Source organism: Mesoplodon mirus (assembly GCF_964341445.2).
Source record: "Mesoplodon mirus genome assembly, chromosome: 12".
NCBI lineage: Eukaryota > Metazoa > Chordata > Mammalia > Artiodactyla > Ziphiidae > Mesoplodon > Mesoplodon mirus.
In genome coordinates this window covers 68,643,062-68,669,215 of record NC_138988.1, presented here as the reverse complement: position 1 = coordinate 68,669,215, position 26,154 = coordinate 68,643,062, and the positions used below count along the sequence as shown (strand labels likewise).

General features: G+C 47.1%; 2 protein-coding genes across 2 annotated transcripts; one reads left to right on the top strand and one right to left on the bottom strand.

Moving 5' to 3' along the window:
* Positions 1–8,235: 8,235 nt before the first annotated feature.
* On the bottom strand, positions 8,236–13,884 carry LHFPL5 (LHFPL tetraspan subfamily member 5; the record flags this gene model as incomplete). The annotated part of the gene is made up of 2 exons (XM_082637727.1): positions 8,236–8,627; positions 13,473–13,884. 2 exons carry the CDS (start codon positions 13,882–13,884, stop codon positions 8,236–8,238), a joined length of 804 nt encoding a protein of 267 aa, XP_082493853.1.
* Positions 13,885–23,704: 9,820 nt separating this feature from the next.
* On the top strand, positions 23,705–25,753 carry CLPS (colipase; the record flags this gene model as incomplete). Its single annotated transcript, XM_082639286.1, has 3 exons — positions 23,705–23,788; positions 25,039–25,161; positions 25,622–25,753. The coding sequence occupies 3 exons, from the start codon at positions 23,705–23,707 to the stop codon at positions 25,751–25,753; spliced, it is 339 nt and encodes a 112-aa protein (XP_082495412.1).
* Between the last annotated feature and the right edge of the window lie 401 nt (positions 25,754–26,154).

Below are 26,154 nucleotides of genomic sequence, written 5' to 3'. Positions count from 1 at the left end.
CTTGAAAAGGGCTGATAAGCAGTTATTAAGTGTCAGCCAAAATCATTACTTTATTGGAGAGGTTGAATTCTGAGTTTCCTTGATAAAGCAAAAGGTGAAACGCTGAGTCATGTGACTCAAACAGATCTCAGATCGTCCCCAGCGCTGGTCATTAGTAAACATCCACTCCTGCTTTGGTGAAACTCACTGTTCTTGAGAGCAAGGTGTAGGCTATTGGCAGATGCACCTTAAGCCCCCCAGAAACTTCTGTGGACCACCATGGTTGCCATTTCAGAAATATTTTGAAGTTAGTGAGCCTTTTAGAAATTTTTCTTTTGCCTTTTATAAAAAAGTAAAATGAGAAATAACTGAACAAATCTATCTAGAAAAGTCACAAAGCTACAGAATTGGCCAAATTCTGTCATTCATCCATTCATCAAGCTTGCATATGGAATTCCCTGGCGGTCCAGTGGTTAAGACCTCTTTTACTGCCGTTGGCCCAGGTTTGATCTCTGGTCAGGGAACTAAGATCCCACAAGCCACGCAACCAAAAATAAAAATAAATAATAAATAAAAGCTTGCATAAAGTAGATGCCTGACAATGAAATAATTTTATCAGCACAAGAAAACATGAAAGTGATCATTCTTAAATCCCATTCTAATAGTCCCCATCATCAACAACTGGGACAATGCTGGGATACTCATACCTAGCCTATCTGAACTGGAGAAGAAACACTGCACTGACTGGGCAGGTTGTCAGAGTGCACTGGTTAAAAAGCATCTTTTAAACCAGTGCACTCTGAATAATCCCTGCAGCCCAGAATAAGAAGCCTGTTTTCCGTGTCACTGCTGGTTGATCAACAACAAGATCCACTGAGGTTTTGTTCGACATTTACCCATTTTCTGCCTGTGAGAAAACGGCACCCACATTTTCTCTTTACTGAGCAAACAGACAAAAGACCAGAAAAAAGCACCTGTTCTTCCTGGATCATTCACTGCAGATAATCAACAAAACCCTGTTTCTATTGCAATACATACCATCCTTAGGGCAGGGAACAGCCTAAAGAATCTAATCTTTGTCTTGGCATTTGCTACAGTGAGGTATTACCTAAATTGAGTTCCCCTCTAGAGACTGGTAAAAGATTCACCATTTAATGTACCAAATCCAAAGTTGTATTTTTTTACAGGAGAGTTCATCTATTACTCTAACAAATTACTTGGCCACAAGTAACAATTTTCCAAAACTGGTAGCCCATTCTGATTGGGTCAGTGTGGACACTGAAAAAACGTGATTTTTGGTTCCAAAGGGAAAAAAAGAATTTAATCTCGAAAGTTTTTAGATCCTAAAGTCACCCAATCCTGATGGATTCAGGCTCCGGTGACCTCTCCAATCCTTACCCATCTCTGAGCATCAATAAGAAAACAAACCTGAAAAGAAAAAAGCGAAGGACCCCCTAAACCTCAACCTGAAATGATCCAGCATGCTTACAGCCACCTCTTCTTCATCGCCCTCTTAGAGCCGGGTGTCAATTTCGGGGTGCTTTCAAACAAGTATCCTCAGTGAATTAGACTGTCAGGGACTCACCTGGGAGGCCCCTAGACATAGACTCGTCCTGCTCTCATTTTACCGAGAGGCCTCAAGAGGGTAAAGCAATTTGCTGGTGTGAAAGGATAGGAAGAGAAAGTGGGTCCCCAGTCAGGAGAGTTAAACACATGTCTCTGAACATCTTGGATGTGGTCACTGCAGTTCTTCCTCGCTGGAGTTTTCCGGATACAGTAAGAGGTCTTGTCTCAGGAGATTGTCATCCTATAATGAAAGGCTTCAGGATTTCAGGCCTAGAGCAGCAGATACAGGGAAGCATGGAAGGAACAAGTTTCTGTTTCTGAAGAATTTGATTCCCTCATTTTCCATTGTCAGGGAAATAGATGACCTGTGGTATTAAAAAAAAAAAAGATTGCAAGATTATAGAATTTGACATTTTTTAAGCCAATAAAAACACAAAACTTCCCCATGTATGCTCACATTTTGATTCAGTTCTACTCCAGACATGCAAACTTCCTCACTAGTATATAAGATAGTATCAGTGTCCCTCAAGTAAAAACTCATAAATGTCTTTTAAGATGTAAATAAATATAGTGCAAGAAAAAGAAAAAAGCGGACAGCTGTAGTTAGCTTTGATTCAGTCATTCCACTCCAGAATTTATCAACAGGAGCAAAAAGTTATCTATGATAGCAGTGCTAAATGCCTAACTAAGGTCTCGTTTAGCAATGAAATGGTACACCAGTACTGTGGAGTTTGTGGCTTTTAAAAATTAAGGAACATGGCAAAAACATGAGAAAACATTTATACTCTGTTTACTACTCGAAGTGTGACCCCCACCCAGCAGTGTATCACTGGGGAGCTGGTTAGAAATGCAGTGCTTGGCACCACTCCAACTGAATCAGTCTGAATTTTAACAAGGTCCCCAGGTGAGTTATGCACATTAACGTTTAAGAATCGTAAGTGTGTGTGTGGCGGGGGGGTGGACGATGCTAATTTATCACTATTCAAAAAAGTATGTCTGTGGTCAGGGATGGGAAGGTTCTTAGCAAAAATTATCAAGATACTTTAAATGGAGATAATCCCTGCGACCCACACAAAGTGCCTGGCCTGCTGTAAGTCCTCAATAAATGACAGCTATCAGGGAGGTGATACTGTTGTGGGCTATTCCTTCTCTTCCTTCCTCCATCCCTCCCTCCTCCCCCACCCTTTCTTTCTTTTTAAAGGTGTTCCTTCATGTCCTTGTTAAATCACATTTTAGAAACTGAAATGACAATAAGGAAATTAACATGTGTTTCATTTTCAACCAGACATTAAAATTGGTTAAATTCGTGTTTTGCTTTTTGCTTCAGCTATCAGGGAGCAGGGAGCTAAATTTAATACTCAATACACTAATTCTGTTAGCCTAGCTTTCTGTAATATTTGTTTTCTTCTCTATGACTTTTATTTCCTATTTTATTAGGTTTTCCACTATGTCTCTTAAAATCATGTAAACTTCTTTCTGAAAATAAGGGTCCAAATGACAATAATGACTTCTAAAAACAGTCTGTTCTTGTTTGCCAGGCTCCACAAAAAGATGAGTTTATGAAACCACCTGCCTGTTTTAAATTATTTCTTCTCTCCCTGTGCTTTTACCACTTCTAAAGACACAAGTAAAATTAAAGGGTTCCTGTTTGCCCCTCAGTGAAGGTCTCAGATGCCAGCCAGCTCCTGCCCCCTCCCACCCCACACCCACCCCGCTAACCCCCTCTCTCCCTAGGCCCTACAGCCCAGCTTCATGAGTCATTCTGCAAGCCCACAGCACTTCCAAAGGAACACAGACCACTCTCCAATCAAATTACGCACCAACACTCCTGTTGCTTCAGGCTTCCTCTGCAATAAAAAAAAAGAGAAGAGTATGTGTTTACAACCAAGCCTTGTTTTCAGGATAATTCCCTGCACACTATTCCCTCTCCAAACTAGTTCTAATTCCTCTTATTCACTCTCAAGAAAGCTTGCGCTTTTTGTTCATAATGTTTATCAGCTTGTGATTCCATCTTGCATGATTGTCTCCCTTACTAGACTTAAGGTCCAAATGTAGACTTCCTCCCTCACTGTACCCCCTGGACCTAAAGGTGTCGGTGGGCACCTGGAGCACATGTCCTATTATTGGCTGGGCAGATGGATGATATAAAGAGTGGAGGTACTGGAAAGACAGAAGGTGGAGAGAACTAACATTTATTCATCACCTAAAATATGCAGGTATTGTTGGTGCTTTATATACACTATCTAATCCTCAGCACAATCTTTTATTTTTTTATTGAGGTATAATTTACTAACATAAAACTTACTCATTTAAAGTATACAACTCAGTTGTTTTTAGTGTATTCACTACATTGTGCAACCATCACTACTATCTGCTTCTAGAACATTTTCATCACCCCAAGAAAACCCTGTGAACTTTAGCAATCACTCCCAATTCCCCCCCTCTTCCCAGCCCTGGGGAAATACTAAAATTTACTTTCTGTCTCTGTGGATTTGCCAGTTCTGAACATTTCATATAAATGGGGTCATACAGTATCTGGTCTTTTGTATCTGGCTTCAATGTTTTCTTCCACACTATAGCAATTACCAGTACTTCATTCCTTTTTATGGCTGAATAATAACTCATTGTATGGATATACACATTATGTTCATTCAGTCATCAGATGCATGACTGTTATGGTACTATGAACATGTGTACAAGTTTTTGTGTGAACATATGTTTTCAATTTTCTTGTGTATATATCTAGGAGTGGAATTGCTGGGTCACGTGGTAACTCTGTTTAATCATTTGAAGAACTGCCATTCTGTTTTCTACAGCAACTGCACAATTTTACATTTTCTATAGCAACATACGAGGATTCCAATTTCTCCACATGCTCATCAGTACTCGTTATTGTTCATCTTTTTTGTTACAGCCATCCTAGTGGGTGTGAAGTGATATCTCATTGTGGGTTTTTTTTTTTTTTTAGTTTCTCTTTATAACAAAGTGAATCAGTCATACATATACATCTGTTCCCACATCCCCTCCCTCTTGCGTCTCCCTCCCTCCCACCCTCCCTATCCCACCCCTCTAGGTGGTCACCAAGCACCAAGCTGATCTCCCTGTGCTATGCGGCTGCTTCCCACTAGCTATCTACCTTACGTTTGGTAGTGTATATATGTCCATGCCTCTCTCTCGCTTTGTCACAGCTCACCCTTCCCCCTCCCCATATCCTCAAGTCCATTCTCAAGTAGGTCTGTGTCTTCATTCCTGTTTTACCCCTAGGTTCTTCGTGACATTTTTTTTTCTTAAATTCCATATATATGTGTTAGCATACGGTATTTGTCTTTCTCTTTCTGACTTACTTTACTCTGTATGACAGACTGTAGGTCTATCCACCTCATTACAAATAGCTCAGTTTCATTTCTTTTTATGGCTGAGTAATATTCCATTGTATATATGTGCCACATCTTCTTTATCCATTCATCCGACGATGGACACTTAGGTTGTTTCCATCTCCGGGCTATTGTGAATAGAGCTGCAATGAACATTTTGGTACATGTCTCTCTTTTTTTCTTTTAATTTATTTATTTATTTATTTATTTATTTATGGCTGTGTTGGGTCTTCGTTTCTGTGTGAGGGCTTTCTCTAGTTGCAGCAAGCGGGGGCCACTCTTCATCGCGGTACGCGGGCCTCTCATTATCACGGCCTCTCTTGTTGCGGAGCACAGGCTCCAGACGCGCAGGCTCAGTAGTTGTGGCTCACAGGCCCAGTTGCTCGGCGGCATGTGGGATCTTCCCAGACCAGGGCTCGAACCCGTGTCCCCTGCATCGACAGGCAGATTCTCAACCACTGCGCCACCAGGGAAGCCCACATGTCTCTTTTTGAATTATGGTTTTCTCAGGGTATATGCCTAGTAGTGGGATTGCTGGATCATATGGTAGTTCTATTTTTAGTTTTTTAAGGAACCTCCATACTGTTCTCCATAGTGGCTGTACCAATTCACATTCCCACCAGCAGTGCAAGAGTGTTCCCTTTTCTCCACACCCTCTCCAGCATTTATTGTTTCTAGATTTTTTGATGATGGCCATTCTGACTGGTGTGAGATGATATCTCATTGTAGTTTTGATTTGCATTTCTCTAATGATTAATGATGTTGCGCATTCTTTCATGTGTTTGTTGGCAGTCTGTATATCTTCTTTGGAGAAATGCCTATTTAAGTCTTCTGCCCATTTTTGAATTGGGTTGTTTGTTTTTTTACTATTGAGCTGCATGAGCTGCTTATAGATTTTGGAGATTAATCCTTTGTCAGTTGCTTCATTTGCAAATATTTTCTCCCATTCTGAGGGTCTCATTGTGGTTTTGATTTGCATTTTCATAATGACTAATGATGTTGAGTATCTTCTCATGTGCTTTTTGGCCATCTGTATATCTTCTCTGAAGAAAAGTCTATTCAAATCCTTTGCCCATTTGGGACTTCCCCCGTGGTCCAGTGGTTAATACTCCATGCTCCCAATGCAGGGGGCCCAGGTTGGATCCCTGGTCAGGGAACTAGATCCCGCATGCCGCAACTAAGAGCCCGCATGCCACAACTAAAATCCCGCACATGGCAACGAAGACCCGGCGCAGCCAAATAAATAATTAATTAAAACTGTATACTTAAAAAAAAAAATCCTTTGCCCATTTAAAAAATTGGGTTATTTTTTATTATTGTTGAGTTGTAGGAGTTCTTAATATACTCTGGATACTAGCATTATGATTATGACTTGCAAATATTTTCCCCCAATCTATGGGTTGTCTTATCACTTTCATGATGGTGTACTTTGAAGCACAGAGTTTTCAATTTTGGGCTTCCCTGGTGGCGCAGTGGTTGAGAGTCCGCCTGCCGATGCAGGGGACAATGGGTTCGTGCCCTGGTCCGGGAAGATCCCACGTGCCGCGGAGCGGCTAGGCCCGTGAGCCATGGCCGCTGAGCCTGCGCATCTGGAGCCTGTGCTCCACACAGGAGAGGCCACAACGGTGAGAGGCCCGCGTACCGCAAAAAAAAAAATAAAGTTTTCAATTTTGATGAAATCTAGTTTATTTTTTTCTTTGGTACTTGTGTATTAGGTGTCAAATCTAAGAAACCATTGCCTAATCCAAGATCTCTTCTAAGAGTTTTATAATTTTATATCTTACATTTAGGTCTTTGATGTATTTTGAGTTAATTTTTGTATATGATGTGTGGTAGGTGGCCCAACTTCATTCTTTTGCATGTAGATATCTGGTTGTCCCAGCACCATTTATTGAAAAGACTATTCTTTTCCCCATTGAATGGTCTTGGGCACCCTTGCTGAAAATAAGTTGGTCGTAGATGTTTGGTTTTATTTCTGGACTCTCTATTTTATTCCACTGATCTGTATGTCTATTGTATGTCAGTACCACACCGTCTTGATTATTGTATCTTTCTAGTAAGTTTTTTTTTTGTGTGGTACACAGGCCTTTCACTCTTGTGGCCTCTCCTGTTGCGGAGCACAGGCTCCAGATGCGCAGGCTCAGCAGCCATGGCTCACGGGCCCAGCCGCTCCGTGGCAAGTGGGATCCCCCCAGACTGGGGCACGAACCCGTGTCCCCTGCATCGGCAGGTGGACTCTCAACCACTGCGCCACCAGGGAAGCCCCTCTAGTAAGTTTTGAAATCAGGACATGTGTGTCCTCCAACTTTGTTCTTCTTCAAGATTGTTTTGGCTATTCTGGGTCTCTTGCATTTCCAATTGACAAGCCAATCCTAAAATCAAAAAGCCAGCTGGAATTCTGATAGAAATTGCATTAAATCTGTAGATCAATTTGGGGAGTATTGACATGTCAGCAATATTAAGTCTTCTGATCCATGAACATGGATGTTTCCATTTACTTAGGCCTTTTCTTTAAACAATGTTTTTTAATTTTCATGTACATTTCATTTACTTTTTTGTTAAATTTATTCCTAAGTATTTTATTCTTTTTGTTGCTATTGCAAAATAAATTTTTAATGTCATTTTCAGATTGTTCATTGTTAGTGTATACAAATACATTTTTGTATATTGTTCTTATATTCGGCAGCCTTGCTGAAGTTGTATGTTAGCTTTAATAGTTTTTAGTGGCTTATTTAGGATTTTCCATATACAAAATCATGTCATCTGCTAATAGAGATTGTTTTTCTTCTTCTTCTCCAAAGTAGATGTCTTTTATTCCTTTTTCTTGACTAATTTTCCTGGCTGTAACCTCCAGTACAATCTTCAATAGAAGCGACAAGAGCAGACATCCTTATCTTGTTCCTGAATACAATCTTGTGAAGTAGGTATTTTTTACAAATGAGGAAAAACCTGCCTCCTACCCTCTAATGAGGGGAAATGAGGCTCAGATCAGAAAATGGATATACGGAGAACCCCCAGGCTACTCTAACCCAAGGGGGCTAGGCTCCCACCATCTGCAGTCCAGGAGCTGTCACATCTCTGCCCTAACCTACCTTTCCTCCTTCCCCAACAACTCATCATCCCCTTTGCTCCCCTGTTGTTCCTCTCTCCACCTAGCAAACTCCCCTGTTATTTCAAGACCCAGCCTCAGTGCCACCTATGGGAGGCCACACCTAGCTCCCCAAGCTGGACCAGGGCTGTCTCCCCTGTAGGCCCTGAGAGTGCAGGGGGACACGCTTCTATCACAGACAGCCTTTCACGTAGGTCTGTCAATGCCTTATCGCATGCCAGCCTGCAACCCTCCACTGGCCCTTGGCGTCTGCGACAAGGGCTGTGTTTGATTGGTCTTGGTGTCCCCACCCTTGGCCAGTGGCCAAACCTCAGGCACCTGGCAGAGAGGAAGCCTCACCTCCCTGGGGTAGAGAGAATTACCGTTTCCATCGGCCTTATAGTCGTCAGGGAGCAGCTTGTCCTGGCGGTAGCCCAGCACAAAGGCCAGGAAGGAGAGGATGAGGGCATCTCCAATGCTGAGGATGGCCAGCATGAAGGCCCAGCGGATGGTGCAGTGGCCCAGTGTGTATTTGCCGGTCTGCTCCCCACACATGCGCCGTACCTCACTTGAGTCCCAACCATCTGGGTAGACCAGGCAGCCAATCATCAGGCCTGTGGCTGAGGGGGCAGGAGGGGTACAGATGGTGTCAAGCTGGGTGTGCTCGCCTGCTGCCTCCCACCTTGCACTGCTGTCCTTGTGTCACCTCCCTTCTTATTAACAGCCTTGAGAGGCACGAGGGGCAGCTCCTGCCATCCTTCTTGTAGAACACGGGGGAGAAAACTGAGGCTCCAAGAGCTAAAGCTACTTGCCCCTGGGGGACAGTGGTCAGGGGTGGAGGCTGAGAGCAGAGCTCCTCAGCCCTGGGAGGTTCTGCCACAGCACCAGGTGGTTCTACCAGGCCCTCAGCTGTACCCCTCACTGTGGACTTGACGAGGCGCCTGGCTTCAAAGTCCTCCCTAAATCTGGTCCCAGCCCAGAGAACTCATCACTCCTCAGATGTACATTTGTTCATACTCCAACATCTCTGAAATAAGTGTAATAACAAAGCTTTAGACTATAATTTGATTAGAAGTATTTTTCCTTTTTACCGCACATAGAATAATGGTGTGTCCTAACAACTCAGGTATCTTAGATTGAATGAATACAGGAAGTTTTCCAGCCCCATCTCTGGCTGCTTCCTTCATGAACCTTCCATTCAAGCAAACAGGTCTCCACACTATTACCCACTACAGAACAGTGCAATTGTCCACACTTCCCTGAATGTGTTTAAAATGCTGATTCCCAGGTCAGGGCTGGGTTCAGGAATCCCTGTCTTTAAAAGCACTCTTTTGGGTGATTCAACGGGAAAAGCTGGGAAACACTAGGGAAGGCTGCCTGGATCTCAAGCCCAGCTCTTTACTAACTAGCTGTGTGACTCAGAGCAAGCTACTTAAGTTTTCTTGCCTCAGTTTCCTCATCTGTAAAATGGGAATAATAATAGTATCTACCTGTTTGGATTGCAGCGAGGTTACAATAAGTTTATATTGGAAAAGTGCTCAGAAGGTTGCCCGACACATAGTTGGCATTTCCTGAGTGATAGCTAGTATGCCACACTGTGCTTTCATTGATTTAGCGTTGACAGCCAAAAATTTCATCTTCCCCGCCTTCCCTCCACTACTCCCACACCCTCCCACCAAATTTCCACCCCAACTTAGCTGCCCAGACAGGTACATATTCCTGGGATGTGACTGGGGCAACCCAAGGACAACCACCAGGCAGGCAGGGGGTGCCTTCCTTCCCTTGTCTGTGCCACTTTCCCACCCCTGGCCCTCCTTTCACAGGCCTGGAGGCTCTTTAGTCCCAAAGCTGTGCCCTACCTGGGAGCCCCATGGAGAAGCACCTCGCAGGACCCAAAGTCACCAACCTGGGGCTCCGCTTGTTCTTGCAAGGAAGGTTAGCAGATCAAACAAAAGCACAACAAAGTGTAAAGATAAAGGATCCCCCCTCCCCACCTAAATGTATCAACCATCCTTGTTTTTTTCTAGGAGGAGCTCATTTACATACTTCTCTTATAGATTACAGAATACTTCATGTACCATTTTTCTCTTGACCCTTACCACAGTTCTGAGAAGTAGACCATGTATTAATATCCCATCTTCAGATTAAAAGACTGAGGTCTCAGAAACCAAGTGAGCTGCCCAGTCATTTAGCGATGGCAGAGCCAAGACCTGCTATCATGGCTCCTGACTTTCTTGACTTCAAAGTTAATTCCCCCAGCCTCCCAGACTGACATCTCTCCAAAGAGCCGAATGTATTTAGTGGTGACATTTCAGACTTAGTGACAAACAGGAAGATCCTTAGGATGGAGGAGGGGGACCCTCCCAGAGCTCTTTGGTAAAACCTGTGCTCTTCCCCACTTGGTGTGTGACAAGTCCTCTGGTACCTGGCATGGCCCCCTTCTCCTCTATAGCACCTCCCTACAGGGGTTCAGAAAAGATCACAGGGTCTCCGACTTGGAAAAAGGTTGTTACTATGGGTGCCACAGCCCTCTAGGAGCACCCCACCCATCTACCTGGGCACAGTGGGGGTCTACCCCATTGTGGTGCCTCAGGGCTCTAAATAGAGGCCAGCAGGGTATTCTCAGGCAAGTTTACTTACCCTGACTTCCAGTCTCTCATCTGTAAAATAAGGATAATAATACCTGACTTGGAACAGGGTTATGAGGGTTAAGTGTGATCATGTATGGAAAGTGCTTACTGCAGTGTCTGGTACATGGTAAGTGGCCAATTAATGTTAGTTGTTGCTATTATTATTGGCATTGAAGTCAGATGGAAGCAACCTCGATGGATGTGGCTGTCATTAGAGCTGTTTACAAGTATTTCAGGTACATAGTAGGATTATACTTCCTCGCCTCTCTCCCTTGAAGTTAGGCAAGTTCATAAAAATTCCTTCAGCCAATAAAATGTGAGCAGAAATGCCGTGTGCTTTTCCAGGCCAGAGCATTTAACTGCTGATGGAGACTTTCCAGAGCTCCCTTTCCCTTCGCAATGATGACAGCCCGATGACAGCTGATGCTCCATCAGCCTGGGCTCTGGAAGAGCACAGTGAGAGCAGAGCCCTCCACTGATCCTCAGTGAGCGTGTACCATTATCAAGAAATAAACCTTTGTCATAAGCCACTAAGATTTGGGAGTTGTCTGTTACTGTGGCATCACCCCATCCATCCTGACTGATAAAGTTGTTTTGTGTTTTTCATGTTTACTGAGCACCTACTATGTGTCAGGCACCATGCAAGGTGTTTTACATGCATTATAACATCCCATCCTCGCAAGAACCCTGTGATGGGGGTACTGTTGCTACCTTCTACAGATGAGTTTAATAGAACTCAGACAAGCAAATTGCCCTACCTATGTTTTTAGGATCTGGGACCACATTCTGCCTACACCTGGCATCCAGAAGCTCAATTAACCTTGTTAAGCTACAGCCCCACACTGCCCCATTCATCAGTTCTCTTCCCCTTCTCCTGCTCCCTTCCCTGGCCCCAGGCTTCTTGGCAAGGTTAAGCCAACTGGTTTAGGTTTCTTCAAATGGAGGAATCTCCCAGCTTCTGGCTGTGGGGCACACCTCCTCCTCACCCCTCCCTTTGGCTCATCTTCCCTTCCCCAGCACGGAAGAATGGAACATGACACCACCTTTGCTCTCCCCCAACGTAAATGTTTCATGGGATGGCACCTGGCCACCTCTGCTATCGGTGTCTTCAGCTCCATGACCCAGACAGGATCTGACTCAAATGGTCTGGTGACCCCTCCCCTACCCAGGCCCTCCCAGCACTGCCTGTTCAGCAAATGGCACCTGTTGCGGGAGGTTGGGGGAGTGGGATAGTGGAGAGAATGAGAGAGGGAGGGTTGTGTTTCCAGCATCCCATAGCTCTGATATGGAGGACCAGCTGGCAAGCGTGCCAGGGTTCATTCTACTACTCTTTGTCACAGAACTGCTAAATCTTCATTCTCCCTTCTTCCTCCCCACTGTTCACTGAGACGTACCTCATCCCTGCCCCAGCCTCTCCCTCATCATATAGTGGGAGTACAGAGAGAGGGAGATGGCAGGGGGATTGGGGAGGCAGCTCTGGAACCAGGTAAGTAGCCTGAGTACAAGATTCAGAGTCGAAGGTTCTGTCCCTCACTACCTGTGTGCTAAAAGACAAGTTACCGGCTAAGAGCCTCTTCTGTAAAACAGGAGGAAAACCCACCTCACTGTGGCATGATGAGGCTCCTCCAGATGATACATGTGAAAGTACTTTACAAATCATTACACATGTAAATGTGTGCCTCAATAGAAAATGTCTTTGGGGGCTTCCCTGGTGGCGCAGTGGTTGAGAGTCCACCTGCCAATGCAGGGGACACGGGTTCGTGCCCCGGTCCGGGAAGATCCCACATGCCGTGGAGCGGCTAGGCCCGTGAGCCATGGAGGCTGAGCCTGAGCGTCCAGAGCCTGTGCTCTGCAACAGGAGAGGCCACAACAGTGAGAGGCCCAAGTACCGCAAAAAAAAAAAAAAAAAAAAAAAAAAAGTCTTTGGAATACAGCTAGTTCTTGGGACTCACTGCCTTTATTCTATTGCCTTTGTTGCCAGATGATCTGCTGTAGCCTTGGCTAAGTCTTATCTTCTCTCTCAGTCCCAGATTCCTCATCTATAGTTGGGGGGAGGATGCTATAGCTCTCTAGGGTCCCCTCCAACTCTGACAGTCTTGAGTCTACGTGTTTGGTTGTATGAGATTCTGATCCCTATTCCATTCTCCCTGTTAACACTGCTTCTCATTCTAATCAATGATGTCAAGATGATTTCACTCTAGACTTCAGTCCCTCACAAGGCTCCTGGACGTTTCCCTAGTATGGACAGTCTGTGTGTGGTCCTTGGAGGGACCAAGGGCTGCAGGACAAGGTCTTAGGCATTGCTTCCTGGGCTTAGAGGAGAGCAGGACCAGCTGGCCCAAGGACCCAGTGGCCTGCCTAGGGCCAGGAGCAGGAAAAGGGGGACAGGGAAGGCCTTGCCTCTGAGCACCACCAGTAGCCACCTACCCCACATAGTTCTAAAAGACCCTATTCCCCTCCCCCATCACAAAATATCACTTCCACTTGCTGCCTCAAATGCTCACACTTGCTGCATCAAGCATGGAATCCTATAATTAGGGAACAAAGACCTTCACTCTACCATAAGTGACTTGCTCCTGGGCAAATCATTTCCCCTCTCTTGACCTCAGTTCCTCATCTACAAGAAGAGGAGGTTGAACAATTTGATCTCTAAGGCTTTTTTGGTCTCAGCCATCCTAAGACTCTCTAATTACTCTTCCAAGGCATCTGCAGAGCATTGAGTATGGTTGTGCTATAAAGGAGGAAAGCTGAGTAGGAGGCTCAGAGACTCCACAGAAAGTGGGATGGTGGGCCCCTGCCTGCCCTCCCGCTATCCCTCCGGCTATCCCTGCTCACCCGCAGCCAGCTGCATCCATGCGCAGATCTTGTAGACAGTGGCCGTGTTGCAGACAAAGAACAGGCTGAAGCAGATGATGGAGCCAATGATGAGGAACATGGCCAAGGCCACAAAGAACATGGCAGTCTTGAAGGCTCTAGAGGGGATGGAGGAGAAGTCCAGCGGGCCACCCTTGCAGATAAGCTCAGACGACAGCACGTTGCCCACGCAGTAGGAGAAAAGCCCAAAGTAGCCTGCCTGGGGTGTGTTGACACTGTCACCGATCCAGTAGGGCTGGATGAAGAGTGCCATGACCAGCACGGAGAAGCAGATGGTGAGTGTGCCCCACATCACACCTACAGCCCTCGAGTTCCTCACATAGTTGGTATGGTAGATCTTGGCTGCCTCCTGGGCAGGCAGCAACTTCACCATGGTGAGGGCACTGGGTCCTGGGCTGGGGACTTGTGGGCTGGAAGTGGCTTTGAGGATGGATGGAGGCCCAGAAGTGGGTCACCCCTCAGCCAGGTTTGGGGAGAAGGCGGAGGTCAGGGCACAAGGTAAGGCTCCCTCCAAGGTAGAAGAAAGAGGACTAATAGGACAGGGAAGATGACCTTGGCCTCTTCAGGGGAAGCTTGTCCAGGTGCCTGTGTCCCCTCTTGCTCTAGCCGGGCTGTCTCCTGCCTCCTACCTCCTCTCAAACCCGCCGTGGTCTCGGGCCTGCTGGCGCCGCCCTGCCCCGCCCCCAGTGCCAGCTGAGAGCACCAGAGAGCTCCGCCCCCTTCGCGCGGCCCGGCTCCTCCTCCTCCCTCCCTCCTCCGAGAGCACTGCTTTCAGCACCGTGGCCAGCGCCTCGGGACTCTGGGCAGAGGACGGTGCAGAGCGGCCGACCTACCCACTGCACACCCCCGCCACTGGGAATCAAGGCCCCTCTTCACCCTCCTGAGCAGGGAAGGCAAGAATTGAAGGCGTGAGGCTGCGGTTGTCACATTCCTGTCGCTTGGTTTCCAGCCGCAAAACCGATTCTTGAGCGCAGTCCGTATCCCATCCCACCGCTCCCTGGCTCCCTACTCATCCTCCCGGAACCTCCAATCCCCCGGAGGCCAGCACCGCCTTCCGGGTCACTGGTTTCTCATCCCTATCATTCAGTCGACAATTACTAAGAGCCTACTGTGTACTACGCCCTATGTTGGAGGATATCTTCCCTCAGCAAGAATCATAGAATAAAAAGGACAGGGCAGGGCCCCTGCTCTCAAGGACCGTGAGGTATTTACATATATGTAAATATATGTGTATTTGCAATGCAGACTGATAGGGTGGTAATAGAAGCTACAAGGTAAAGAACAGTTCTTATGAGCCTTCTCAGACCTTAACATATGCTTTTTGTTCAATACAATGTCTTTCTCCTCTTGTTTAGTTTTTTGTTGCCTATTTCTTTTTTTAAATTTAGTTTTTATTGAAGTATAGTTGATTTACAATGTTGTGTTAATTTCTGCTGTACAGCAAAGTGACCCGGTTATACACATATACACATTCTTTTTTAAATTCTTTTCCATTATGGTTTATCCCAGGACATTGAATATAGTTCCCTGTGCTATACAGTAGGACCTTGTTGTTGATCCATTCTATATGCAGTAGTTTGCATCTACTAACCCAGACTCCCAGTCTGTCCCTCCCTCACCGCCCCTGCATATTTCCTTTTTTCCCCTCTTTTTCAAAATATCTATATTTTTCCTGAATTTATAGGTAAATACATGATTAGTATATAGAAAAATTCAAGAAAGTTACATAAAAGAATAAAAATCACTCATAACCCCAAACTGGAAGCTTTAGGCAGGTCCGGATTTGAGTCAGCCACTTGTTAGCTAAGGATGTAACTTTCCCAAGCCTCAGTTTATTCATCTATAAGATGGGGATGATAACAGTTAGGTAAAATAACATATGTAAAATGTTTAGCCCAGGCCTCACATATAAAAGTGCTCAGAAATGTTTATTATTATTATTACTATTACTATTGTTATTATTATTACCTCTGTTAACATATTGGTGTATTTCCCTCCTCCTGGACATACTGCTTTACACAGTTAGATAATAATGTATACGTAGTTAGCATCCAATTTTTTTCTCACATTACTAGTTTTTCAAAAACATGATTTTAGTCTTTATGTAATAATTGTTTAATTATTCCCCCCTTTGGGGTATTTTGACAGTTTCCAATTTTTTCACTATTAAAAAGAACCTTGCATTAAATATATTTGTGCTGTTACCTATGTTTCCTCTTCCTCTTAAATCTCTGGTTTTGTGACCAGTCTTCGCCATCAGACTGGAAGTTCATCAAGGCATGGCCTGTGTCTCCACCATCAGACTGGGAGCTTCCCCAGAGCAGGGGTTGTATGTTCCCCCATTCAGAAAAGGCCCTAACCTGGGGCCAAGCTCTTAGGAGCTGATGGACATTCTTTGTTTGGCCTGACCAGCAGAACTTCCCCTGCCTCTGAGAGAAGCCTCTCTTGCTTTCTGAGGTTCTGGTGGGATAGCCAATCACAGGGCACACAGACCCTAGAGACAGGTCTGGGTGTGACCCAAGCTAGGCCATCAGTCTCTCCCTAGGGAATCTGAATTGGTGGTGGATTGACATGAGGAAAAAAAGGTATTGTTTAGTCAGGCCTTGGCAACATCCTCAAGAGATAATCCATAAACTCCTGCTACTGGGAGCTTCAGAGCCACCTTGATTCCTGCTCCACCCAAGACAGGTGGCTCTGTTCCATCTTCAGCTCTGTGACTCACCCACTATCTTTCCATTTCCTTCTTTTTTGCTTTCATTAGCTAGAGTAGGTTTTCGCTACTGGCATCAAAGAGTCCTAACCTGGGAAATTCCCTGGTGGTCCAGTGGTTAGGACTCAGCACTTTCACTGCAAGGGCATGGGTTCAATCTCTGGTCAGAGAACTAAGATCCTGCAAGCTGTGAGCCTGAAAAAAAAAAAAAAAGAACCCTAACCTGATCCAAATATTAGCACCAGAAAGAGGGTTTCAGGCCCAGGCTTCAGACAAAGGGCTTTGATATTCCTGTTTATGTCTGGAGTTGGGAAAACTGCAGCCCATGATACAGAGAGGAGAAACAGCTAATCAAATTGTCAGCTGCAAACAATAGGGATCATGTGCCCTCTGAAGGTCAAGTTCTGGGGAACTGAGTAGCTTTGGCCACAGACAGATTTAAAGGTAATGAAGAAATCAGGAACACAGAGTAGGGTGACTGCTTATAAAGGCAATGAATAATGTCAAACAAGACAAGCCCAGTTGTCTAGATTATTGATTCAAGGAATAAAATGAATTGCAAGACCTTTATGTGCAATGGCTTGAAGAATTCATTAAGTCTTGTTGCTAGAGGGCATAGGACCCTTAAAATAAGATTCAGGTGTATGAAAGGACTGAACTACAAGGCCTTTAACCCATCCCATGCTCCTGAATGGTTAGACCAGGTCACCTCAGGAACTGGTAGAATCCTCACCTTGGCCCCCTGACCCTTGAGCTAAAGGGTAATATACTAGGAAGAGCTAAGCCAATGCCCCTGGTGCTCCCTCTCACTCTCCAAATAATAAAACAGTATTATGTCCCCATGGGAGCTGTAGAAATCAGTCACTATCAATGACTGGAAAGGTGCAGGGGTGGTGGCTCCTGTCTCTGGTGGACATTTGTTACATTGTTTTTGGTTTTGGCTGACCAGCCTCCTAACCTCCTTCCTATGTGCAGGTGATACCCTGCTGTGTGGGTCCTGCGGGGAGATGTTGAGCCTCTTCTCTCACTGTGGAATTGAAGCCCCTTCCTTGGCCTGCTCTAGAGAGAGCATGCTGGCACCAGGTAACGATGGATTGCTATGGCATGACATCCCACCCTCCATGGGAAGGTCCTGAGGACAGCAGGGAAGGGAAATATTCATGGAGGGTAGAACTTCAAGTGCTGTTAACTATCTATCCCCAAAAGATCTATCAATACATCCTAATCCCCAGAACCTATGAATGTTACATTATTTGGAAAAGGGTTCTTTGTAGATATAATTAAATTGAGGATTTTGAGATAAGGAGATCCTACCACATTATCTGGGGGAGGTTCCTAAATCCAATGACAAGTGTCCTTCTAAGAGACACAGACAAGAAGACAAAGAAGAAAAGGCAACATGCCTATGGAGGCAGGGACCAGAATGATGCAGCCACAGCCAAGGAAGCTGGCAACCACCAGAAGCTAGAAGGGGTGGGGAATGGATCCTTCCCTAGAGCCTCTGTAGGGAGTGCAGCCCTGCTGACACCTTGATTTCGACTTCTGACCTCCAGAATTATAAGTGAACAAATTTGTTGTTTTAAGCCACCTAGTTTGTAATAATTTGTTATGGCACCTCAGGAAATGTACCAACTCTCCGGTAAGGGGAGATGGCCTAAGGTACAGATGAACACCACTTTGTGGGCAGCAGATAATAGACCAGTCATATGGTCATTATCTTAGACAGAGTAAGTTTGGAGAGTTAAATAAAAGTTTGGGGAAAGGGAGCCTTCAGAATAGGGGCAAAAACTAGAGAGTATTTGGGTTCAATGAGAATGTACTCCAGAGGCCTGCTACTACAGAGTCCTTTAACATCAGTTAAACAGGATGATTCACTCTGTGAATGCTAGCCAGCCTCCTTCCTCAGCACCCCCATTCCAATCCCACCGTGCACTGGCTCAAAGACCCCTAACAATGTGTCCACGGTGGGACAGATGGAGACTGTGGATGAATCTTCCATCAAAGCCAATACAGCCAGTCACTACTGGCCCCCAACAATATCAACAAACTTTGAGCTCCTGGTATGACATCTATAACTCTCAAAACTCAATAATAAGAAAACAAACAACCCAATTAAAGATTGGATGGCAAAAGATTCACACAAATACTTCTTTCAAAGAAGATATATGGATGGAAATTAAGCACATGAAAAAACACTCAACATCATTAGTCAGTAGGCAAATGCAAATTAAACCATGCATACCATTATACACCAGTGAGAAAGACTCAATTAAAAACAAAACCCCCCAAAACTGACAATGTCAAGTACTGGCAAGGATGTGGAGCAACTGGAACTTTTGTATGTTGCTGGTGGGAATGCATATTTGTTCAGCCACTTTGGAAAACAGTTTGACATCTCTTAGAAATGGGAACAAACATTTGCCATGAGACTCAGCCATTTCACTCCTGGGTATTTGTTTCAGAGAAATGAAAACTTGTGTTCACACACACAAAAAAACATGAATATGTGTAGCAGCTTTATCCATAATTGCCCAAAACTTTTCAGAAATAAACCAAATGTCTTTCAGGTGGGAAATAACAATGGACTACTTCCAGACAATGGACTTTCACCCAGACAATGGACTACTATTCAGCAATAAAAAGTAAGTAGCTACTGAAACCTGCAACAGCATGCCTGAATCTCAAAGGTGTTAAGTAAAAGAAGCGAGACACCACCCCCCAAGAGAAATATATACAAACTGTGTGATTTCATCTATATTACATATAGAAAAGGCAAAACTACAGGGAAATAAAAGAGATTTGTGGTTGCCAGGATCTGGTGGTGGGGTTGATTATAAAGGAGTCATACAAGGGAACCTTTTTTTAGGTGATAGAAGTGTTCTGTATCTTGGTTGGGGTGTTGTTTCCATGATGTATGCGTTTGTCAAAACTCATGGAACTATATACTATAAAGGGTGGATTTTCTGTGTCAATTATACTTTAATTTTTTAAAAGGGGGGTTACTCATGTTGGTAGGGTACCAAATCCTGACTGTCCAGGGGAGAGAGTGTGCTGTTACACAAAGGGAACGGAGAGGTATGCGTAGAACATATGCATGGGCTGCCTCCTATTACTGCCATGTCCAGTATAAAAAATTAATGGAAGGAAGAAACAAATTAATGAAGGCTTCAGTAACCCAACACAGGGGCAGGCCCATCAAGGGCCCAGATATCTCATGGCTAGAAGGTCTGGGTCACTGTACAGCATAAAGAACCCTGATCAGTGGAGATGCTGGCTGAGAGCAAAAGGAACAGGATGGGAGATGGAGGATGAAAGTCACAAGCACTGTCTACAGCCACGTGGTGCCTGAAGAAAGGAGGACTCTAGAGACTTCCCTGGCGGTCCAGTGATTAAGACTCCATGCTTCCACTGCAGGGGGCACGGGTTCCATCCCTGGTTGGGGAACTAAGATACCGCATGCCGTGCTGTGCAGCCAACAATTAAAAAAAAAAAAAAGGAGGACTCTAGTGTCTACCCAGATTTTCAATTTTGATGTGTCATGTATATATTTATATACCCTACTAAGTCTCTCTTCTTTGATGATGGCTAACTTTAATATTTAGTCCCTGAGCTGTAGAATATTGAGATGTGATTGTGACCAAACTAAAAGAGGGGTGACATAACACAGACGTCCTGGACCTAGCGCTGGAGTAATGACTGATGACACGTTGGGCCGTCTCCCTAGCTTTTTTCAGAGGATGGTTATGATGTGTTTGAAGGGAACACTAGCAAGGAGTGAGGATTATAAATATGGGAAGAAAAGAGTTCATGTGTTTGTTGACCAGTGAAGGGAGGGGCCATGCTAAGAGAACAGAGCACAAATTTCAGCAGGACCAGAAGACTGAGGTGGGACAAGGAACATCTTCACAACAGCCATTGAGGGCCCAGAGGATCAAAAGGACCCCTTTCCCTAATTCCTGAAGCCACATAAGCTTCACTCCACACTCAGTCCAGTCTTGGTCAGGAGAATGGGGTGGTGAGGGGAACCCTAAAGGCTGAGTATTGAATTAAAGACTGGTAACCTGAAAGTCACTGAATGTCTCATTTCCTACCCTCACTTAAATAAAATGGAGACTGGATGGTCAATGTAAATTTAAAAGCTAAACTGATTGCACATCCCAGTTATAATTTGAGCCTGTTTCTTGGGAAAGAAAGATTATCTATGAACTAGGCAGCCACGAGTGTCTATTGTTCTTGTTTGCCCAAAATCCTTCCCCTTTCTTTGGTAACAAAAACTCATTCTCTATTTGGAGAACTGCCCCTCCCCTTTCCATCCCCCTCAGGGCTCTGCCCAGTGCCGATCATGAGTAGGGGTCTGGAGGACCCAAACTAAGTCAACCTGAGTCTCTTGATTGGGAATTTGAATCTTGAGTGGATTCCCTGTCTGCTCCCCAAGCTGACTCCAGGGCTGTCGCACATCTGACCTTGATCCAGAGCTGTGAGCCCCTTCCCAGAACTGCGATGTCTGTGTTTGTGGCTTATGTAAAGGGAATGTGTTATAGGGGAGTTTCAGGTCCCATAAGGGCAAGCATGCAGCAGCCATGGGAAGGGGGTGTGTGTCTGTGTGAGTGTGTGTGTGTGTGTGTGCAAGTATGTGTAACCAGGACCTGGAAATCCATCAGCAAGTCAGGGCACAGCTGACGCTGTTTCTTCCCAAATGGTGAATCCATTCTTCCTCCCCTCTGCAGTCCAGCTTTCTCCGTGTCTTTATCAGCACGTCAGAAAACTGCCTTCCTGGGCTTCCCTAGTTCCATGTTTCAGATCAGCTTGAAGGCCAGCTGGTGGGCACAAGCCTACATCCCGGGAGAGCGCCTTGGGTCAGATGTCCATTCCTTGTCTAGTCCGTCCAGTGGTGGGGTGCAAAGACAGTCTCATTTACTAAGATGGCTTCCAGAGGCCTGTCCTTGTGTGTCTGGGGTGGATCTTGGCGAACGAAGACTGGGTGACACCCAAGAGGAGTTTGCCACATCTCTGGGTCTACAGCCACTGTGGCCCAACCCCACTGACCAGGAGGCATGACAACACCCATCCCCCACCATCCCAGGTGGTAGGACTTGACCAGGGAGAATTTTGCCCCCTTTTATTTGTTTGTTTGTTTGTTTTGGCCGTGCCACGTGGCTTGCGGGATCTTAGTACCCAGACCAGGGATGGAACCCATCCCCCCTGCTGTGGAAGCGCAGAGCCTTAACCACTGGACCGCCAGGGAAGTCCCTGTTTGTTTTTTAATTGAGGTGCAGTATCTACATTACATACAGTAAAATCTGTTCTTTTTTGAGGGGGAAAAACCCAAAGCAAAACACTCTTTACATTGGAGAAAGGGTGGTTAGACCGTATGAGGTTTTGGTCCAAAAAGTCCTTAATTACTTCTTGCTTACATTTTGGAAGCACAAACATTGCCAAAGTTCTCTTTGCTATATTCTTCATTTGTAATGGAAAAATCTCCATTCTTTCTCCTCTGGGAAGGTGGCCATGAGCTGCTGGCAATACTAGGACTGATGCAGTTTCATAGCTTCAATCACAGATAGAAACAGCTCCTCGGTTCCAGTTTCTTCCCAGGCCCCCTAGTCTTGACTTGTGAGAAGGGAACAGAAGGGTGGGGAGAGAAGGAGGGGTCAGGATGAGCTCATGGGGAAAAGTGGTTTTAAACACTGAGTTCCATAAAAATAAGAGAAGATAGTGTTCCTTTAATCAATGACATTTCCATGTCTCCAGAATTGGGTGGGTTTCTCTCATTTTGAGGGTCTCCTGGCTGGTTCCTCCAGCTGCTCCTCTCTACGCCACCCTCAGTGCTGTAAGGGGGAGTGACGGGGTGGCTACACGGGCTGAGCACCTACTATGTGCCAGGCACTTCTATGGGGTTTCACATACACTGTCTTACTCAATCCTCATTTTACTAAGAGCTATCAACCTCTTTGCCTCGATAAAAAAAACTGAGGCTTGGGCTTCCCTGGTGGCACAGTGGTTGAGTCCGCCTGCCGATGCAGGGGACACGGGTTCATGCCCTGGTCCGGGAGGATCCCACATGCCGCGGAGCGGCTGGGTCCGTCAGCCATGGCAGCTGAGCCTGTGCGTCCGGAGCCTGTGCTCCACAACGGGAGAGGCCACAACAGTGAGAGGCCTGCGTACCGCAAAAAAAAAACAAAAAACAAAAAAAAACTGAGGCTCACGGAGATTACAAATTTAAATAACTTGTCCAAGGTCATGTAGCTAGTTATGGTGAGTTTTGAAGCCAGGATAAAGGCAACCCAGTCTGGGGCCTCCCCAGCAGGGCCGTCTTCCACCTCTGGGTTGGGGAAGGGGTGCTTTGCTACAATGAACAGTCCTTCAGGGAAAACTGCTCTGGTCCCACACCTGAGCACACTCAGGCAGCTGTGCCCTTCCCAGCCTTCAGCCCAGGCCGTCAGAGGCTCACGAGATCCTCCTCATCCTCAGCCAGGACTAACGACTGCTCAGGTTCACACGTGGCCTGGGGTAGGGGACAGGGTGAGTGGAGCCTTAACTAAAGTGGTGAGTCTTTAATGCTGGAATTGCACATGTTAAATGAAGTGGAAAGGAACGGGAGAGAGTCGCTGGAGAAGGACTTCCTAAGGGCCCCTAAATCACTCCTGCAGGCACCCCCGGTGGGAGGGTGGGAGGGCGGTACACCTGGAGTGAGAACACACACCCCTCGGCCAGGGGTCGCAGGGCTGGTCAGCCCAGGGCCCCGGTCCTGCCTGAGAATCCCCGAGGGGGCCTGGGAAGGTTGAGGGTGGGGAAACTGGGCCCCCTCCTCACACGAGCCTGATACTGCCACATACCTGGGTTTGGGTGAGGTCAAAAGCAGGGTCCAGACTGGGGTGAGGCAAGAGAGGTGTCTAGGACGCAAAATTTAAGGACGTGCTCACACTCTAGGTGTCTCACTTGCCTCACCCTAGTCCCAGGCCTTCCACGGAGCTCAGGGTGCCAGAGGTGAATACAGCAGTGATGGCAGCTAATGTGTACTGCTCACGTGCGAGCCCTGTCCCAGGCCATGTGTGTTATGTATACGACATATGTTAATTCACTCAACTCTCACACCTCTTATCCGTTGACAGGTAAGGGGACAGATTCAGAACAGATAACTTGCCCAGCTAATAACTCGTACAGGTAAAAGTGTCCCAGAGTTCCCACTCTTAAAATGCTGCCGTATCAGCACCCCCTGCCCAACACACGCACACGCACGCACACACACACACACACACAAAAAGGCACCAGGTGCCAGGTGGTGCCCAGCTACCTTATCAGGACCCACCCCAGCAGATTGGCCACAGCTGGGTCTCTGCCCACGGCAGGCCCTGCGGGACTGGGAAGGTGGGTCACGTGTGGATGAGGCCCCTTTTATAGCCCCACCAACACCTCTGGCTCTGTCTTTTGCCACCTGACCCGAGCTGCCGGCCACTATCTACGCCAGCTGTGCCCACTCATCATGGAGAAGGTCCTCGTCCTCCTGCTCCTCGCCCTCGCAGTAGCCTATGCGGTCCCCGACCCCCGGGGAATCATTATCAACCTGGTAAGAGGGTCTTCAGGGCAGGAGTCATCTGAACCCCGAGGTGGGAATTCTTTTTAAGCTTGGATCTTGACCTCTGGGTGGGTCAAGTTGTCCCCACATGGGGCTACCCAAGGGCTGGGAGGTAAGGCGTCTCTTCCTTTACTGCCCATTCCTGTCCCACGTCCCTTCCCCAGGGGCCCCAGAGAAGGCTGATCAGCATGGAGCATGCTCAGAGCAGCGGTTCAACCTGGCTGAGGGCACTTTATAAAAATCCAGAGCGGAATTCCCTTGCAGTCCAGTGGTTAGGACTCAGCGCTTTCACTGCCACGGTTCAATCCCTGGTCGGGGAACTAAGATTCTGCAAGCCATGGCGCAGCCAAAAAAAAAAAAAAAAAAAAAAATCCAGAGCCCTGGGCTCCTGCCCCGGAAACTCTGGCTCAGGAGGTTCAGTAGTTTAAAAAGCTTCCCCAGTGATTCTAGCTTCTGACCTAGCCTGACCAGACCAGCTCCAAATGCCTCAGGAATACTTCCTTATTTAGTCCTCATAAGAGCCACGTGAGATAGGTACTATTCTGATCAACCCCACTTCCAAATGGAAAGCTGACACAGGGGAAGGTTCAGTCACCTGCCTGAGGTCACACAGCTGGAAAGTCTTGAGCAGGGGTTGGCGCCCGGGCTGGCAGGCTCCAGAGCCAGGCTCTCACCACTGCCCACGCTGCCTCTCCACCAAGGGCACAATTGCGAAAGCCCTTTGGGTTAAGAACTCAGTTCACAGGTTCTTAACTCAGGGCCATGCATGGACTCAGAGGGTCCGGGATGCCCCTGAGATTATTTGTAAGAGTCTGTGGGGGGAGGGAGGGAGGAGTTTTCCAGGGAGAGAGGGTCCTCAACCTTCACAGGCTCCTCGAGGGATTGGGGGACCCAGAGAGGTTTGGAGACCCTGCTTGTGGGCCACAAGTGGCCATTCCAGATGGGAACTCTGAGGCATAGGGTGGACCAGTGACTTGCCCAGGGTCACCCAGTTGGTAGCACAGCCAGTCCTAGAAGCCAGGTGTCCTGTCCCCCGCCTGGGGCTGCTTCTCCAGCACCACACTGCCCGCTTCTCACGTGGGTGGATGGGGGGTCGGGGTGGGAGGAGAGGCCGCCAGCCCCAGGGGCTGGATTCCTTCACACATGCCTCCCCCAACCGGGTAGTGTGTGGCGAGGTGGGGCTCTGGGTGGAGAAGGGATTAAACGGAGCGGGGCCTGGGCTGACGGGCTGCCCCTGGCAGGAAGAGGGCGAACTCTGCCTGAACAGTGTCCAGTGCAAGAGCAAGTGCTGCCACCGCGATTCCGGCCTGAGCCTGTCCCGCTGCGCACCCAAGGCCAGAGAGAGCAGCGAGTGCTCCGCCTTTGTGAGTGCGGAGTGCCGGGGGCGGGGTGGCGAAGGGGAGGACAGCTCCGAGGTGGAGGGCCCTCGAGGCTTGGGGGGCGGGGGCGGGGGGGATCAGGGAGGGGGCTCCATATGGACACGGAACGTTGAGGAGATGAGAGGGAGGTCAGCAGGCTTCAAAGCCCTTTCCCATCCCATCACCTCTCTTGACCCTCACCACGGACCAGTGAGATGGGTGGGGCAGCCATCTGTTATCCCTGTTTCATGGATGGGTACCTAGAGGCTTCCCAGAGAGAGCACGTTAGTAAGAGCAAGTGAGCCACACGGCAGAGACCAGAACTCAAGTCCTCCAGGCCCACAGCGCCCCCTGGGGAGGCAGTCAGGAGAAGCACCATCTGAAAAGACAGACGAGTCAGGCAGGGCAGACGATGCCCAAAGTGGCTCCCACAGCCTGTAACTCCACTGGCTCCTTGTCTCTGCAGACCCTCTATGGGACTTACTACAAGTGTCCCTGTGAGCATGGTCTGACCTGTGAGGTGGACAAGACCATCGTGGGCTCCATCACCAACACCAACTTTGGCGTCTGCCTCGATGTTGGCAGCTCCAGAAAGTGAGGACACTCACCCAGGCTGGCACGTAACAGGGCACTCGTCCTCCACCACCTCTCCCGGGCTGGCCGCCCCTAGACCAGCACCTCCATCTTCTAATTGGATCCTTGGCAATTAAAGCCCCTCTTGCAAACCTTCCCCAGGCTCCTGGATGTTCTTGCTGAATCAGCGTCTTCCTTGTTACGTCAAGCCTTTCGCCCCATCAGGGCAGGTGTCCTCCGAGCAGGAGGAATGGGTCTGGGGCCAGGCAGGATGAGGCTGACAGACTGGAGACAAGGTTGTGCAACAGGCCCAGCCAGGCTGGGAATGTTTCCATTTTTTCTTCTTTTTAAAAAAATTTATTTAATTTATTTTAGTTTGGGCTGCGTTGGGTCTTTGTTGCTGCATGAGGGCTTCCTCTAGTTGCG